General features: G+C 39.2%; 1 protein-coding gene across 4 annotated transcripts in view; it reads left to right on the plus strand.

The window, feature by feature from the left end:
- The first annotated feature begins 6,524 nt into the window (after positions 1-6,524).
- Positions 6,525-18,891, plus strand: part of lrsam1 (leucine rich repeat and sterile alpha motif containing 1) — a 30,202-nt gene continuing 17,835 nt past the window's right edge. Inside the window, exons 1-13 of one of the 4 annotated variants that reach the window (XM_049603757.1) lie at positions 6,525-6,792; positions 7,665-7,765; positions 12,211-12,262; positions 12,921-13,115; positions 13,516-13,572; positions 14,526-14,570; positions 14,668-14,745; positions 16,241-16,309; positions 16,404-16,488; positions 16,584-16,705; positions 16,800-16,890; positions 18,433-18,542; positions 18,696-18,725. In XM_049603757.1, coding sequence (XP_049459714.1) covers positions 13,044-13,115; positions 13,516-13,572; positions 14,526-14,570; positions 14,668-14,745; positions 16,241-16,309; positions 16,404-16,488; positions 16,584-16,705; positions 16,800-16,890; positions 18,433-18,542; positions 18,696-18,725 — 759 coding nt within the window. In that variant the 5' untranslated portion in view covers positions 6,525-6,792; positions 7,665-7,765; positions 12,211-12,262; positions 12,921-13,043. Of the gene's footprint in view, positions 6,793-7,664; positions 7,766-12,175; positions 12,263-12,920; positions 13,116-13,515; positions 13,573-14,525; positions 14,571-14,667; positions 14,746-16,240; positions 16,310-16,403; positions 16,489-16,583; positions 16,706-16,799; positions 16,891-18,432; positions 18,543-18,695; positions 18,726-18,891 lie in introns of all 4 variants that reach the window. The other 3 variants (XM_049603756.1, XM_049603755.1, XM_049603754.1) reach the window with 3 other exon arrangements.

Here is an 18,891-nt window from a genome sequence, read left to right on the forward strand (position 1 = left end):
GTTGTCTTGAGTCATTTAAACAGATTTATAACTCCTCCTCTGACGCTGTGAAAGGGGGCGTGTCTCCCGCCTCTTGTCAGGATAATGGATGACTGCTGGGGAGAGTTTTGCCTACTTTAGGGTGTTCATATTAAGTCACAAAATCATCCTTGCAGCTGCAAGATCAGCAATGATTTTGTTTTTTTAAGCTTTAGAATAACGAACTCTCATTACCTGCTCATTATTGTTGGTGGGCGAAGTATTCAGATGCTTTTAATAAAAGTTGATGAAGGTCAAAAGCGGTTCTTTGCGTGGAAACATAGGACTTAAAGCTGCACTGATCAATATTTTTACATTAACAATGGCATGAATGTGTCATGTAAGCAGTGTCACTGGTAGTGACAAACCTACGACTCTGCATTTTGTGTTAAGGCTCATTTACACTCCCTTTACATACGAAAATATATTTGTTCATTTCAAAGGTTGTGACCATCACTGCCCACACACCTCCATGCATCCTTTATTTGGCATAGATACAGCCACTGGATGGCACTAAAGAGCAGAGTCAAAGATTTTTGACAACAACACACATGGCGATGACAATAGAGGAGGTCGTAATGAAATACCTTTTAACTGAGGTAGTGTTGTAGTCTGCGGTCATCTATCAGGCCTTTACACACATTGCAACACGTGGATGGAGAATTCTTTAATTATATTACGAATTTATTCTATTCTGCCGTTTTAAAACTGTCTTTGTCGTGTCCTATGTTTGTATCCCACTTGAATTATACTGCCCGCATGATCTCTGGTGGTATGGTGGTACTGGACAAAATGAACGCAGGGTATGGACAGAGGGCTCCATACATGTCCATATACACATCTGACATTCAGCATCAACAAGCAAGTAGCGCAACACACCTTTTTCAGTGTCTTTCAGTTGTTTTGGTTTTACACCCAACTTTACTGTTTGTTTCACTGTCACTGCTTGACACCATAGGCGTAGACTTTGGGGGGACCCAGGGGACTCAAGCAGCAGAGGACATTTAATTTGACAAACTGCTAGAATGCAACTCACGCAACAATGCCTCTGGTAAACTAAGTGGTAGCATTATGCAACCTCAATGGTTGCAATGAAATGGAAAAACCAGAAGCAGCTATGCACAGTTGATCAACAAGGTTAAAAAGAGGAGAAGTCATGGTGTCATATCACGTCATACCAATGGGTTACAACACACTCACAGTGAAATATGATATGCACTTGCCAAAAGGCTCAATAGCTGGCTCGCTATCATAGATCATGGAGGATGATTGATTTGTTTCACTAAGGTGTTTATAGTCTGCCTTGGATTGGAATGTTTTTGTACGAAAGATAAATATAAGGGTGAGGATTGCAAGAAGTGCACACCCAAGGAGGCTGAAAAAAGCGCACCCAGAGAGCACCTGTGAACACCTTCCCTTTATTTCTGTGCCATCTGCTGTAACCCTCCAACATGACATCTCCAGTTACATTGTCCCTTACTGTGTAGCTCCCAAACAGCATGTCCCAGGCTACCTTTAATGGTCTTGAGTTGAATCAGCATGTGCCATGACATTTCCACCATTATTTGATGCAAAAATTGCACAAATTGGTGCATAACAGTTCCGCAGAAGGCAGGAAATGGCTGTATAAAGACTACTGGATACAGAGCTGGAAAGGGGGCCCCATTCATACCCATGAAAGTTGCATTGTGATATATGAAGCCAAAAGAGTGCCACATATAAAATTATTGTATGATCAGCGCTGCATCTGCACTGTGTGGCCCCTAAAGCAGACGCACTAGAGACTTCCGCCGGCCGAGCTAGCTACTTCCAGTTAAGTGCTTTGTTAACAGATCGGGATAAAATGATCCAATCGTGCAGCTCTTCTAGACTTTACTAATGTTATCAGACCACATGGATGAAATCCCAAAAGTGAAACAAGGGAATAAGTCTTTTTGGGCCCAATGGCATGACATGACCCCCAAGACCCCCCGCTTATTACGGATACCCCCAGGTGTTGAAAAAAACCCCCAAACTACGCCCTTGCTTGAAACATTGTTTGCAGCAGCAGCAGCAGCAGCAGCAGCAGCAGGCAGCTGTTTTCTGTGAGAAAGCTCTGATAAACCCACTGTACAATTCCTGCCCAGCACTAGAAAGCTCACAGACAACGTTAGTGACTAGCTAGTGGACATAGTGGCGCATTTAGCAGCAAAAAGACAGATTTTAGCTCAGGAGTTGGTAGAAACCATCGCAGAGCAAAAAGGAGAGTGAATATTGGACTTATATCGGACAGGAGGTCAGACACATGACTCCAAATGAATAATGATGTTGCTCCATGTCTGCTGGATATATGAACAAGCAAATTTTTGTTAACACATTAGCGATGTTAACTTTATATGGTGAAAAAATAATTAAATGAATCAATGCTGGTTTTATAGAAGAGGCTCAGGTGAATGTGTTAAAGCCCAAGTGGTATAGACTTTTTCTGCTTTGTCGCTTCTGCTCTGTCTATTGATGGCCCGCTAGCAGAGGTGGCACCAAGCCATTGTTTTGCAAGTCACAAGTAAATCCCAAGTCTTTGCACTTAAGTCCCAAGTCAAGACAGCAAGTCCGGAGTCAAGTCCCTGGTCAAGACTGACAAGCCCAAGTCCTAAATTTTGAGTTTCGAGTCCTAAACAAGTCATAATGTGTTCTTCACTGAATGTAATGCTGTTTTAGCAACAGACTAATATATTGAGTTTTAAAATGTTGTATTTATTTGTTAAGGTAAGTGTGTTGGACGTTGTTGCGTCTCCGTCTGTAACTTTTGACCTGCACAGTTTACGTGAAAAGCATTAACATCAGACGATAAATAACATATCTTTTAATCTTTGGGCCCTGGAGGAAGGTATCAAGTATTTTCAAGTTAAAAGGCAAGAAGTCCAAGTCGAGTTGCAAGTCTTTTTTGATTTTGTCAAGTCCAATTTAAAGTTGTCAAATTTGTAACTAGAGTCTTACTCAAGTCCAAGTCATGTGACTTGAGCCCACACCTCTGCCAACAATTATAATAAAATCACTTTACAGTTAGTGTTAAGCTTACAGTGATTCTAAATAACAATCAAGGAATACTCTCATGATGCCAAGATACTAGATTAAAGTTTACCACAGAGTCTCCACTGATAAGCATGTCATCATCTTCTAAAGATACATTAGTATTTTTAAGGCTACAGTTACCCAAAGGGGGGCTCAGGGGGAAACTGTTTTAACCACAATGTCAGTTCCCTGTCAACGCCTTTAATTATGTGGTTATTTATAGTCCACTGTGTGTGTCTCTTGTGGTCTAACTAAGTCTGTGGCCTGAACCACAGTCCTACATCACACCTGCAGAGGTCTGTAATAAGCACAGCAGAGTTTTACTGTCTGTGATAGTGCTGCTCAGGGATCCAGAGTCTCTGAGGTTGTCTGGTTATGTTAATAGTCTTATTAACCAGAATGGGCTTATATGTGAAGACGTTAGGGAACCAGTCTGTTTAGTTAATGGGCAGGAATAAAAAAAAAGCACAAGTTAAAGTCGCTATTTGCTTCAACTGCTAACAGCTAAGGTGACTCTACAACATTAAGATGTGGTGGGGCTTGAAACAGCATCCAAACACATTAGCCTGTATCAGTTCATTTAGCTGTAAAAGGGTGGAGGCTGCTAAAATTTCTATTTCATTTGAGATGTTGGAGCTCAGTCAGTGAAGACAAAAGAAAATTCAGATTGTAATCATTACCACATGCAGACATATGTGTCAGACCCTGCACTCTGTGATTCCAGCAAAAATGTGTAGAGTGTGACCTCTGGTGGACAAACTGCTAACATGCAAGGTTGAATGCAGAACCAGACATGAAATACAAAATGTATGACAACTTTTGGATTCATTTATTTATCGTTATATTTTATGCATGATATTGTAGTGTCCCAAGGGGTTGGCATGTAGGGACATGGTTTACAGGGTGATAGAGTCATAGACCTAAATCTCATGCTGATATGTTCCTGTGATGTTAATGAAGTTGTGTGTGAGTGTGTTCTACAGTGTGTTCTGCTTTGTTCCCATAGTTTCACATGCATTTATTACTTGCAGAGGTGTTGGACCATAAGTTTGTCCAGGTGCACTGTCAAAGTAATGATAATAATAATAATAATAATAATAATAATAATAATAATAATAATAAGCTTTATTTACAGTGGCATGCAAAATTTTGGGCACCCCTGATCAAAATTCCGTTTACTGTAAGTACTTAAGTAAGCAGAAGATCAACTGATTTCCAAAAAGCATGAAATTAAAGATGACACATTTCTTCAGTATTTTGAGCAAGATTGTTTTTTAATTTCAACCTTTTCCATTTTCAAAATAACAAAAAAGGAAAAGGGCCTGAAGCAAAAGATTGGGCACCCTGCATGGTTAGTACTTAGTATTGCCCCCTTTGGCAAGTATCACAGCTTCTAAATGGTTTTTGTATCCAGCTAAGAGTTTCAGTTCTTCCTGAAATGTTCCCGGTGTCACTGGCTGCAACACAAGCCCAAAGCATGATCGATGCACACTGTGTTTAACAGTTGGACAGGTGTTCTTTTCATGAAATTCTGCACCCTTTTTCTCCAAACATACCTTTGCTCATTGCATTCAACAAGTTATATTTTAACTCCATCAGTCCACAGGACTTGTTTCCAAAAAGCATCAAGCTTGTTTAGATGTTCCTTTGCAAACTTCTCACACTGAATTTTGTGGTGAGCATGCAGGAAAGCTTTTCTTCTGATGACTCTTCCATGAAGGTTGTATTTGTACAGGTGTTGCTACACAGCAGAACAGTGCACCACCACTCCAGAATTTGCTGAATCTTCCTGCAGGTCTTTGCAGTCAAACAGGGGTTTTGTTTACCTTTCTAGCAATCCTACAAGCAACTCTCTTGGAAAGTTTACCGGTTGTCAAGTCTTCCACTTGACCTCCACAGTTCCTGTTAACTGCCATTTCTTAATATGAACTACTACTATGAACAGAGGAAAGAGCTACCTGAAAACACTTTGCTATCTTATAGTTTTCTTCTGCTTTTTTGGCCATCAGTTATTTTAGTTTTCAGTGTGCTAGGCAGAGGAGCCCATGGCTGCTGATTGTTGGGACAAGGTTTCAGAATATTTAGAGACTCCGAAATTTGTATCACCTGGCCTTTCATAACAGTTATTGTGAACAAGCCAGAGCCCTAACAAGCTAATTAAGGTCTGAGACCCTGGTAAAAGTTGTCTGAGAGCTCAAATATCTTTGGGTGCCCAAACTTTCGCATGGTGCTCCTTTCCTTTTTTCCTCACTCTAAAATTGTACAAAAAAAAAAAAAAATACTGTAATTTTGCTTAAAATGTTGAAAACCATGTTTCATCTTTAATTCCATGCATTTTGTAGATCAGTTCATCTTCTACTCACTTAACTATTAAAAGTAAACAAAATTTTGACCCAAACTTTTGCATGCCACCGTATATAGCACCTTCAAAACACAGTTACAAAGTGCTTCATAATAAAACCAGAACACATTTAAAAATATAAAGAGAATAGGTACATAGTAAACAGGGTAGGATGCATTTAAGTGTCATAAAACACAAGTAAAATAACCAAAAAGCAGTTATAAGTAGCTTAAATGATGATACTTTGCGGCCCTGATCTTTATTAAGTTTCAAGGTATACCATGATATAAAAGTTGACAGTTATCATACCTTGTACATTTGCTTATCTACGATATTGAAAATAAATGCAATTGGATGTTGAATCACCCCTTTAGTTTAGTTATTTTCTAAGGGGAGACTTTTTACACATGCTTCCATTAACAAAATGGTTTCAAGTTTCAATTATAGTAATAAAACATTTGTTCAACCCACAATAAGCTCTGAGTTTTTATTCCTTTAATGGTCATTCTTACTGATAATATAAATTCTGTAATACTGTGATACTGTGAAACCGCAATATTTTCTAAGACGATTATCATATTGTGAAAATCTCACACAGTTGCAACCATACATGTGAGTATCGTAGGGTGCAGTAACTTGGAGCAAAGTGTCTCAGGGCTTAGTAAGTCAATAATAACACCTTAGAATCTATTCTAAAAGCAACAGGTAGCCAGTGTAAGGAAGCCAGGATCAGTGAAATGCGGTAATGTTTCCTCATCCAAGTCAACATCTTTAATTTATTTCCCTTTGAAATGAAAATGCAACAACTTACAATATTTTACAGAAATTGTCTTACAAATTTAAGAAGAGAAAGTTCTAGAATTTTTTATTAGTATGAGATGAGTAAATTACAACAAGACAGGACAAAAACATACAAAATTCATTCTGTTGTGGTACTGGTTAATAGTACTATGTGCTATGAACGTACAGTATCAGCACTATTTTTTTAACCTGTGACTTGCAAAACAATGACTTGGTCCCACCTCTGCTCTGAGGTCATGACACACTCCGTCCTGCAGAGGGCGATGGGCATCATATAGCTAACGCTAGTTGCAATCTGCTGTTAACTAAAAGAAGAAGATGAGCCGCAGTTGTTGTGATTTCGATAGGCAACCTTCGTATGGGGAGGAGATATCAGCTGGACAGGGCTCATATCGGAAACATTTCTGTAAACATCGTATCTTAAGGAACTAGGGAAATAGCGGAGAACATACTTTCGGTTTCACCAACTAACCTTAAATGTTAATGTTCAACGCTACCAAACACCGAAACTCCTCGTTTAACGTTACTTTCCCCAGCTACTCAGAAGAGTAAGGGGTAGTGAATCAGCCTCCACACAGCCTGTGAGTATGAAATCTTCCGTTAGTTTAACTTCGTCATGTTGTTCCAGTTTGTGGGTTGTTGTTAACGTGCTAGCTTTGTTACCTTGTGTTTGCTAAATTTGCCAGAGTGGCAGGTTGCTATGGGAAGCTAATGTTACCTGCCTTGACATTAAGCTTTTATTGGTGTGAAGCAGGCTAACTAACTACACACAGTGAGCTAATATTTATATGGTTGCTTAGTTGGCATGGGTATCTTTACAGGGGTTGTTAGCCTATAACGTATAGTACAAAATGTAGCTTGGTTGATAACCTTTTGGCTGTATTTGTGCTAGTTACGCTCTTCACGTCAGCTACGTAATTTACGATAATCCTCCCTCTCCTTGCCCACATCCGCACCCACTGGGCCCGTATTACTTTAACAGATACATACAAATAGATAACGTTATCTATACATCTAAACTAATGAAGTGGATACTAAATGGTTTGGTATGGAATAACGTTACTAAATTTGTTGTAAATGTCACTGAATATGATGACACCAGCGAGAAACTCCCCTAGCTCAGTTAACTGAACCCTCTCTTAGCTAAAGTGCCTGATGATGTGACAGGAGGGCCTACTTTGCGTTTATCTGTAAATGGCAGAACACATTTAAATATAATGAGCAAATTACCTAGATTTTTATATCTTTTCTAGTCGATTCCCCTGTCACCACCACCTTTTTCTCCCAAAAATCAGAAAGCTGCTTTCAAATTTTATTTGTAAAAATAGGATACCAAGGCTTATCCTTATGGAGCTACATTAGGGTCAAATGTTTTGTGCTTGAAAAAATAAAGTTTGAAACTGAAAATTCATGTGTTGATCTTGAATTTTGAAACAGAAAATTTCTGCTCCAGCAGATTGACCCGACCTACCGGACGCCATCATCGCAAGCGAAGTGGACACTACGCTGCGTTCATAGTGCTATGTGGAAATCGGACATATCAGCACTTAAAATGTGGCTGTTGAACTGCAAAATCTGACATAATTTATCGCTCTTTTACTGCAATTGGTGCTCAGTACTGTCTATAACAGATTTTTAAATGGAAGTTTGTCACTGGCATCAATTTTTACACTGCCAGTCACATGAATATAGTGTATATAAGTGTTGAGTTGGAATTTTTTTAGTTCCTACGTTCCCTGAAGGCACTGTCACTCATGATTCCCCACTCCTCTCAGTTGATGCCACGCCCCCCACGCCACATCAGGGTCAAAAGTCTGAAACTCAAAAAACAGATTTGAAACTGAAAAAAAAAAGATTTGAAAGTGAAAAAATAAGATTTGAAACTGTAAAAAATAAGATCTGAATCTGAAAAGATAAAACATGCAACTGAAAAAAATAAGACCTCAAATGTTAAAATATATATGGAAGTGAAAAGTGAAAATAAATTATTCATTCAAAAGAATTACTGAAGTGAATCAAAATTATATTTAACCTGAAAAAACGTTCATATACTTATTTTTATTTTGAATACATTGTTGTATTTTTCAAAATTCAAGATCAACACATGAATTTTCAGTGTCAAATTTTATTTTTTTTCAAGTACAAAACATTTGACCCTAATGTAGCTCCATATATCCTTACATTTCTGTATCTACCTAACGACAGGAGTGGGTTACAAATACCAAATTTTCTGTGGTACTAAAGGATGGCCCTGTTACGTTTGGCAATGTCTTGGTTTTCCAGAGAGGTTGATTTTCCTTAGTTACAAACTGAATTGTTATCTGCAGAAGGTTTAGCTCTGGGTAGCCTTTTATACTCAGCTCCCCTTAAGAAATAACAGAAAATTACAGTTAATCCTTTCGTCAAAACAAACAAACAAACAAACAAACAAACATAAAAAACATTATTGTTTGGCTTGAAGTACAGAAATATTTGTGTTACTCCCCCTCACTTCCATGTTTTTCATCAATACGGGGCAATGAACCCTGGCTAAAAAATGACATGGGCTATAAAATGTGGTCAGGTAAGGGCTTATGGAATGACAGGATCTTCATAAGGACAACAATGAATTGTCATTTGATGAGTTGAGGTTGAAATATGACTTGCCACAGGACCATTTTCAAGTGTTCACAACTTAGAAGCTATGTTTTATCATGCTTAAGGAATTCTTTGCAAAAACCAACCATCATTAGAAGCATTTTCTACACAGAATTGCTTTTGAAAAGGTCAGGCTACTAATTTATACAGTCTGTTGGTTGATTTCCATAAGGACAACACTGAAAGTAAGAGAATGAAATGGATTCAAGACTTACAAGAGGACATGTTAGAGAGTTAATGGGATACTATATATATATATATATATATATATATATATATATATATATATATATATATATATATATATATATAATCAAACTCAAACTATCAGTACTTGACTGAGATTACTACAATATAATTGGGTAATGAGAACATACATCACACAGCTGAAACTGAACAAATTTGATCAGAATATTGCTGATCAATGCTATAAGTACAATATACATCAAAGGACCTTGACTCACTGCTTATGGGAGTGTGTTCAGATAAAAAATTCCTGGAGGCCGTGTGGCAGTTTGTGTCTCGGATGACCTCATCCCCAATACCTTTAAGTCCTAGGCTGCTTGTTAGGCATCTTTCCAGACAGTTTTATTCTGCCTAGGAAAGAGAAGACAATGATTGAATTATGTTTGCTATAGGCAAGGCGCTTTAACAGCTAGTTGGGCTCTTGACAAACTCAGCTATATAATGAGAAATAGGGATTCTGAGTTTATTGATATTTGGGAAATGTTTTTAGAATTTGTAAAAAAAAAAAAAAAAAAGTGACATTGAAGATGCTTTGGAAATGTAAGGCTTAGATAAAGGATGCAAACCAATGTGAGGATAGCGTGCTGTACCCAGTCCTAAATGTGTGCTCAAATGATATATTTTGTTTGACTGCATTATTCATAATACTACTAATAATAATAATGATAATAATAATGTTATTTATTTCTTTTTATGTATGTAGTTTTTTATGATTATTAACTGAAAATTATTATTACTTCATATAGGTTATAATACCAAATGTGGGGCAGGGGGGTTCTTATGTATTTGTGTAACTTGTTAAATGTTTAAAATCAATAAATATTAATTTACCAAAAAATAAATAAATGTCACATTCTGATAAATCTAAAGTAAAAATTAAAAGATGAACGAGTAACTGAAATAGGTTGAATAATCATAGTTTATTTAAGATTAAAATATTCAATATAACCTTTCCGTTTGTGTTATTTATTTAATCCCATTTTACAATTGCTCATTTTCACATGTCCTGGTCCTGGGTGTGTTATTATCTATTTCCAATTTCCTCACACATTCTTCTCACTTTTTTCTTATCATTACTAAGATAAGGGGAGTTAAGTGTCTAAAGTACCTGGACGATAACAGCTCCTGCACATAGAATCACCCTTGAAATGTGACATCACTGAAAGGTTTCTAAATCAACAAGGACTGGTTGTCTGCTGCTTGCTGCAAGCTCTTGTAGTTGAATAAGTAGCTCATGTGCGTGGAAAGCTGACTGCAGTCAGTCTTGGCAAACATCACATTTTTAGATCTTGTAGATCTCCTCAAACATATATTAGGAGAGGTGACATTACAAGGGTGGGCTGAAAAGTTTGTAGGTTGACCATGATGCAATGGTTGAATTTGACCAAATGTGGTTTATTTTTCAACATAGTTTCCCATACGGTCTACACACTTCTTCCATCGGTGTTGCGGTGCTTGGTTCCCCTTGGTATAGAAGCTCTCACTCTGATGGTCAAAAAAGTCCTCAACAACAAATTTGACCTCATCATCAGAAACAGAAAATATCATGGGTCAAAAACTGTGGCACCCACCAAGTGGAAAACTTTGACGTGCCAAGTTCGTTGTACAGAATGTTCTCTACTCTTTCATGGGAGATGCTTACAGCATAAGCTATCTGATTAACAGTCAAACATCTGTCATCCATAACCTTGTGGTGAACACAATCAATGTTTTCTTTGGTGGTGGCTGTGGCAGGACGTCTGGACATTGGGTCATCTTAAAGGCTCTCCCTACCCCTCTCGAATTCAGCAGCCCACTTTTGTTCAGTTGATAAAGCTGGAGCATCATCCCCTTATGTAGCAACCATGTCAGCATGAATGTCCTTGGGGGCTAACTCCTTTTTCTGCAGATATTTGACAACACCATAGTTCCAAATTTTGTCTGTGTTCATGAAATGTCTCTAGTACTGATATTCAAAGTCCTCAATTAGCTGTCAAATGTGGGTTTATCTAGAAGGAAACAATGCAGTTAGTATCAGGAAAGGTTGAATTCAATGCATGCCATTTCATTGCTCATTGTTCAGCCCATGAACTTTTCAGCCCACCCTCATAGCTTCTGGGGCTTTAACATGATTTGGAAAACATATATGGACTATGACTTTCCAGAGAAGTAGGGGGTTTCTCCATTGACTTTCATGTAGTAGTAGAGTTGTCTTAGAGCCACCATGTTGTCAGAGAAATTGCATCTCTAATCACATCTTTGTTGGCTTCACCACTCAGCTGTGATGGTTGCTTATTACATGGTAGCTTTAGTGGATGCATATTCTGCTTTTCAGTGTCAAGATAATATGGAGAATCAGAACTTGCTGAAGTATCTTGTCAGTGTCGGCCATCTAACAGTTCAGGGGTATAGTCAGTTCTTTCTTTTCAAGTAGTCTCAGAAAGCCAGACCTCGAGGCAATCCAGCTTGAAGGGTCACTTTTATTTCGTCCATTCTTTCGTTTTGAAACGAGTGGTTAAGTCCAGCAGGGTTGCATAACAGACTCTGCCTGGTAGGGCTGTTTTCTGGTGGTTTGTTGCTGTACAAAGAATGCTAATGCATACTGTCCATGTACACCCAAATCAAATGGAAACATGCTGGTTGGCCTTTATTATGTAGCTGCAGGAAGACTCACCGCATAAGTGAATCACAAAGGGTTAACTCTGTAATCAATAAAAGCAGGCCTATATGTAGGTTTGCACATTTAAGTTAATGACTCTTTCTTTTCAATAGAGCAGGTTGAAACATACTGAAATACTCATTAAATGCGAGCTGATCAGAAATCAGGGAACTTCCTGGTGGGTGAAAGAATAAATGAGAGACAGGTTTGCCCTCAGGAAACTGTAGCAGAGGTGGAGAGGTATTCAGATCCTGGCATCTTGTCTCATAAACAAACTAGTGACTGTTGTATCCTAAACACTTGGCCTATTAACTAGGCCTACAGTATGTGGTATTTTTGTATGTGAAATAGCCCCTCTGCTATTTTTCCTAGGTGTTAATGTTTTATCTTATCAAAAATATACATTCATTTTTATAATGATAGGAGATGTTGTCTTATTTCAGGTGAAATGACCCACCTCTGCCATAAAACCCTTTAGGAAAGCTGAGAGCACAGCCGTGAAATAATAGAACTGAGTAATTGGAAGACGTGTGAGTAAATAAAATTATGTTTAATGTATGCTATCAACATTTTGGGAGCTGATGGGAATAATTGGCTATTAAGAATTTGACTTTTTAGAAACACGACTCCAAATGAATGATAATGTTGCTCTGTGTTTGCTGAATGTGTAAACAAACAATTTAAGATTAACATGTTCACTGTAACAACTTTCTGAGGTGATAATATTTTAGTGCTGTTTTTTCAGCATGTTCTGCTGCTCCCATGTGGCCAAGAATGTATTCAGATAGCTTTAACTTAAAATAGACACATTTAATTAGTTCACAGTCATCATTTGGCATATTGTGGGACAGTGGCTCCCAACTGGTGGGTCGCAGTCCAAAAGTGGGTCTTGAGTCCATTCTGAATGGACTGCAAGTGACTTGCAAACATGTCAGGTCTATAAAGAACTCCTCAGTTTTGAGTACAGTGGATTTCCGGCACGTAGAGTGAGTGACTAATGGACATCTACTTGACAAAGACCGTAAACTAGCTGGATGACATGGCCAAACCCAAGTATGATGCTGATTGTGTCATTACACTGTGTGCTGTGCTGGACCAGTTGGGAACCACTGACCTTCTAAAGGGTTATTGCAATATGAGTTCAAGTCATGTTGCTTTACCTGACTATTGGATTTTTTTAATTTTCAGTGTGCAGGCACTGTCAGTGCTTTCCAACCGTCCATCAGTCCTCTGGAGTGGTTCTTGTTGTAGTGGAGGGACAGGAGGAAAAACCCAGCAGGCTGAGAGACAACAGGACAGGCAGGACTCAGGATGCCTCTGTTCTTCAGGAAGAGGAAGCCCAGCGACGACTCCAAGAAGAGACTGGAATATCAGCTGTGCCTGGTAAGAAGAGTGTGTTTACGTTAAAATGTCCATTCATCCATCCATTCCTACCTACTTACTTACCAACCAACCCTCCCTCCCTCCCTCCCTCCCACCCACCCACCCACCGAGCTAACTGCCAAGGCAAGACAGCTCCCAAAATCACAGGGACACAGAAATCCCTCCTCAAAAATAATTTTCAGAGGGTATGTTACAATGTGTACCAGCTGCTGCTGGTGCTGAGGGTTGCATCAACAGCCTGCATGATAACACTGGGACAATCTGGCCATTTTTGTATTTTTAGGAGTATGAGGCTGTATTCTATATTCATCAAAAATGCATTGCCTTTTGCACTATGTGTCTTTACTGTCTAACCCAAACCCAAACCCAAACCTAATCAATGTTGTTTCTTGTTCTTCAGTCTAAGGAGGCAGGTGCTGATGACATCCTGGACATCTCAGCCTGTGAGCTGTCAGAAGTGAGTACAGCTACTGCATTGATATTACATCAAATGGTTTTTTTGTCTAAATTTTGAAAGCAAGGTTTAGTACAACTGAAGATATTGTTAAGTTACCTTAAAGGAACAGTTCAGCATTTTGGGATTTAATTCAGATCCTTTTTCCACTTTCTCATTTATTCCTGCTCTTTCTGAGAGCAAGATTGGAGGATAGTTAGTAGGGATGCACGGATTGTGAAATTCTGGGCAGATATCGATACCCATGTTTGAAATAGCAATTTGGTCGATGGCTGATACTGATGGGTTGTTTTTGTTGTTGTTTATTTGGTTTATGTTGTTATTTATTCACCCCTTTGTGACAGGGAAACAAAGAAATCTTCAAACAAAAATGACTGAACAGTTTTAAAGTCATTCAGCCGTTCATTCTGTTTTTGAATGAGCACGAATTCAGTCACTCAAATTTATGAAACAACCTTTAATGCAAGGGTCAGCAACCTTGGGCACCACCGTGTCACCACTGACACACCAAAACTTAACAAATAGCGCGCTAGCAATAAGTATGTAAGAGAGTTTTTTGAAATGTGTAAGTGCAGGGTTTCATACATCTGCCACCATGTTTAGTTTTCTATTTTTGGATTTCAACACAGATTTGCTGTTCACAATGTAGCATTATGAGGGAGACAGTAGGGTGTATCCTCTGACGCCTTGATAGTGAGTTTACTGCGTCCTTTCGACTCTAAGGCGTCCAGGGGAAGACCTCTGTTTGTCCCAGACATGTTGTCTATTGTCCGCAGAAGACAGAATAGGTTTAGTCTGGAGCCCTGGTTTTAAGCCTGCATAAAATGAATTTGAAACAACAGAAGAACATCTTCCACTGCCATCAGTGAATGTCACTTTTTTGCTGATCAACAAGGTATTCATCAGTGTGTGGTTAGCACTGCAGATGATGACATCTGTGGTCTGTTCTTCCTCAGGTTCCCTCGAGTGCCTTTTCCATTTGTAAGGTCCTACAGAAAAAGGTAAGAATTACTACTATGTATGCAACACCTGTGTGTCAGTATTTGTGTGGGTCCCTGGCTGAACAGTCAGACATGTCCCTGTGCTGCTCTACTTTAGGTCTTTATCCTCCATAATAATGAACTGAGGTCATTGCTGCCCAAAGGATGTGACATCAGCACTCTTGCCGCTTTAAAGGTAATGCAAACCAGATACAAGCATGATGGGAAATTAAAGTGCCTGTTAAAACTGTATTACAGTGTTATATGATTTTGAAACCAGTTGCCCACTTGAGACATTTGTGAAGATGGATAGTTTGGTCTGGATTGCAGTTCTCTTTCTAACTAAAAGCTGTGTGAGGCCAGGTTTTCTGTGGGAATATAAAGTCACAGAGTTACTGCTTCTGTTTTATAAGCCCTTTTTACACAGAGATGGTACTATAGGGCTGCTACAAAGTCCCTTCTATATGCCACCTTTGCATTTTTACACAGAACCAAATGACAGCAGTATCATTCCGCTCCAGTATGTGATTTTTTAGGCAGCATACCAACACAGCAGAATCGACCTCTTGTGTGACATAAAAGATACGTGTCGGCAGCGCTTTATTAACAACAACAATACCAAAACATGGCAATAACAATCATTTACTGTCCCTGTTATATGGCAGCTGATCTCATCTTCTGCTGGAGGACAAAGGGGCTTCCACATTGCTGCGCATTAACTTGCTGCCTCTAGTCATTTAAACGAGGGGAAGGCAGCAAAGAGGAAGCAGTTTTCAACATGCTGGTAGGGATATGAAGTGGTTGCCGCCCTTGCTCTGCCACGCTAAGTTTGCCGTTTTGAACTTGTGGCGGTTGCTGCCTGCCCGGCCGATCAATTAGCAGGCATCATGGAGGCAGAAGGAAGACAAGATGGAGGAGCCGATAATTTTGGTGTGTAAATACACAGTTATGGTGTCAGTAACGTATAAGGACAACCAAAAGAAAAACTGGGCCTAGTATAATATTTCCACCAAACTTCAGATAACTGGTAAGTTGTCCAAATATGTAGAAATCTATGGTAGTTTCAATGATTTCTGATGCCACATTATGCAGCTAGCTTGTATTCTGCCAGTGTTTAACAAAGCACCTGACCTGCCTTTCATTGCAGCTGTGCATCATAGTGGCAGCAGGCGCTTTTAAAAACGCTTTGCTTTAGGGGGTAACACTCTTGCAGTTAGGCGGTTGACACGATGGTTGATGGGGCGATTGACAGAGTTGTTACTGCATGACGTTGAGAAGGTAGTTTAAGGAGCCCCCGTACCTCACTTTTATCCCAATTTGCAGACGTTTACGGCCTTTGTTCTTCATGAAGTTAGCCATTAATTGCTAACAGCGGTGGATAGCTCACATAACACGTCGTCAAAACGTCACACCTGTCATGCCCATGATCTTGTCATACTGGCTGTCCTGTTTATACAAACACAGTTTTGGCGCTATTTCTACCTCCCGTGGCGGCTTAAAGGCAAAACCACTCTGTCCCGGTGTAACGGCCAGATATACCCGCCTTGAACAGGCAGTGTTAAAGGGGCTATAGTCAACATGTGAGCAAGCATCTAATCTGACACTGAAGAGAAGACCAGATTTTTTTTTTTCTAATCTCTCACCCCTTCGTCTTCACAAAAAAGCCTGACTGAATGTGTCTGCTTTCAAAGGTTTTAGATCTGCATGAGAACAAGCTCACTTCACTCCCAGAAGACATTGGGAAGCTGGCGTCACTGCAGGTAAAGCCATTTTTAACTTTACTCCTGATGAAGGGGAATGAGTGTGAGTGAATGCTATTCACCATCCATGTGTGTCTATTTTGTGTTCCATCAGATTCTGAATGTGGAAAAGAACCGTTTAAAGGCCCTGCCTGAGTCAATCGGGGATCTGCGGTTTCTGCAGACGCTCAATTTGAAGGGTATGATACTTCATTTTTCCTCCCATGAGTGAGAGGACATGTACAAGTCAAACGGTATTGGTTATGTTTTTCTACATCACTGTGTATCTGTATAGGTAACTGCCTCAGTGAGCTGCCATCCTCAGTTGGTTCTTTATGCAGCCTGCGCACCCTGGATGTGAGTGACAACAAAATTGTCGAGCTCCCCAAAGCTCTGGTCTACATCCGAACCTTAGAGGTGTGTATTTGGGACTCAAACTGATAGAAATACAGGAGGGCTAAAACTTAGATATGGTTTTAAACAAACTCTTTGTGTATGTGTACTGTGACAGAGCTTTACATTGGATGCTGCCACGATGTCATACCCACCTGCGTCTGTGTGTACAGAAGGCACAGAGAGCATCCAACGCTTCCTATGCACCGGTGAGGGTTACTTTATGGTACCCACTGTTCACACACACATACACACACTCACATGACTACCATGTAGATTTATCAATATGTATAGATATTTTTCTGCTTGGTAAAAAAACAAACAAACAAAAACAACATTTCTCCAAATTGTCAACAGAGTAGGACCAACATCGTGAAAATGAGGTTATCCAACAAGGTTTTAAATAGTGTTGCTGGCCAGCACCAACAAGGTTTAAATTAATTCAGTTGAATAATGTCAGATAACAAAATTTTAAACTCATTAATAAATCTGAAGGTCCAGCTACACAGGAGGGGGTTGTCTGTCTTCTATGTGTGTGACAGAACAGTTAGAACAGTACTTCTATTTTAAGCAGTTCCACTGTCTACACAGGCCACATAATGGTTCATTCTTCACTCACGTAAATGCACTGAAGCATTTTTAAGCTTTCAGCTGTTTTTTCTTCAATTTTACAAGCGCACCGTAATTGGCTATTTTTGGAGTCTAAGGGCCTGTGTCCACGTAACATTTTTCTTCAGCAGGAAAACAGTAGCGGCACGCTATCAGTTTCTGTGATAACAATATCTTGACATTAAGGAAACCTAAGTAGCTAACATAATGATACATTAACAGAGGATTTATTACACAGTTAACAACAAGTTCACAACGTGTACGGTGATAAAAGTACAATACTCACTAGCAGCATTCAATGTGCGGCCGATATGCTTCTACGCTTTTCTGTCTTTGCTGTAATAGTTTCTGTCTGACATAAGGATATAAGGCTGTCTGAGTCACTGGCTTCGTTTAAGTCTCTCCTAAAACATACTTCTTTCGTAAAGCATATCCTGACTTTATCTGAGCTGTCTGTTTATTTTATTGCTATCTTATTGACTTTAATGACCTTTTATTAGCTTGATTTTAAATTTGGCCTTATTTTATCTTTTACTAGTTGACATTTCATGACATGTTGACATTTTATGACATGTTATTTGTTTTATTCTTCTTGTGTTTTAGTTGTGTTTTTAGATTTATTGTACAGCACTTTGTAGCTGTGTTTTGAAAGGTGCTATATAAATAGAGTTTGTTATTATTATTATTGTGAAAATATACAGTAACTAAAGGAGCGGTAGTGACATCACCGGTGCCTTTCTGAAAAGCAGCAACACACACACACACACACACACACACACACACACACACAAAAACCCCTCAATTTTACGTTCCTGGCACACATTCACTTTAACTCGTAGTTGGTCTCTACTTTAAAGTGTTTTGATAACATAGAGTTCTGTAGCACAGAAAATAAAGCTACACTAAACTGTGGCTTCTTACAGGGTTCAAAACTTTGTGCAACACAAACAAAACTTGAGCCTTGATTCAAAGTGATATATGACAAAGTCCTTGTTGTTGTTGTTGTGGAATTTCATTACTACAGAAGGACATGTCATCCTTCAGTGGAAATAAGAGAATGAAAAAAAGGTTAAAAGGTATTCTTGTGTCAATAGACTCTCTAAGAGAATAATATTGGATGTCTTTGTTGACATGGTTTTCAGAGCTGGGAGAGGAGTACTGCCCCCCATCACAGTATCTCCTGCCGGTGCTGGAGAATGATTGTGGCAAACAGAACTCTGACTGTTTGGATGGCTTGGAGGAGGCCTGGCAGGTACAGTAGGTGACAACACAACCATATACAGAAGCAGAAAGTCAGTTTTATGACCATGTAGTGCTGTTCACTTGGACCTTGTTCATTGCTGCCTATACTGCATTAACTGGTTACTGGAAGTCTCATTCATTCTTTTGTCACTTTCTGTTGCAGAACAGATTCAGTGACTACGAGAAGAGAAAGGTATGGGACTACAGTGACACAATCACTGTTTTGGTTCACTCTGATCTGTGTTGTTTACAGCAACAGCTCTGACAAATACACTGTGCACTACCTCCTCAGCACCAAACAGCACATAGACATAGTTAGAGACTAGCCGGTGAATATAGTGGAACATTTAGCAGCTGAA

Source organism: Epinephelus fuscoguttatus, linkage group LG18 (assembly GCF_011397635.1).
Source record: "Epinephelus fuscoguttatus linkage group LG18, E.fuscoguttatus.final_Chr_v1".
NCBI classification, from domain to species: Eukaryota; Metazoa; Chordata; class Actinopteri; order Perciformes; family Serranidae; genus Epinephelus; species Epinephelus fuscoguttatus.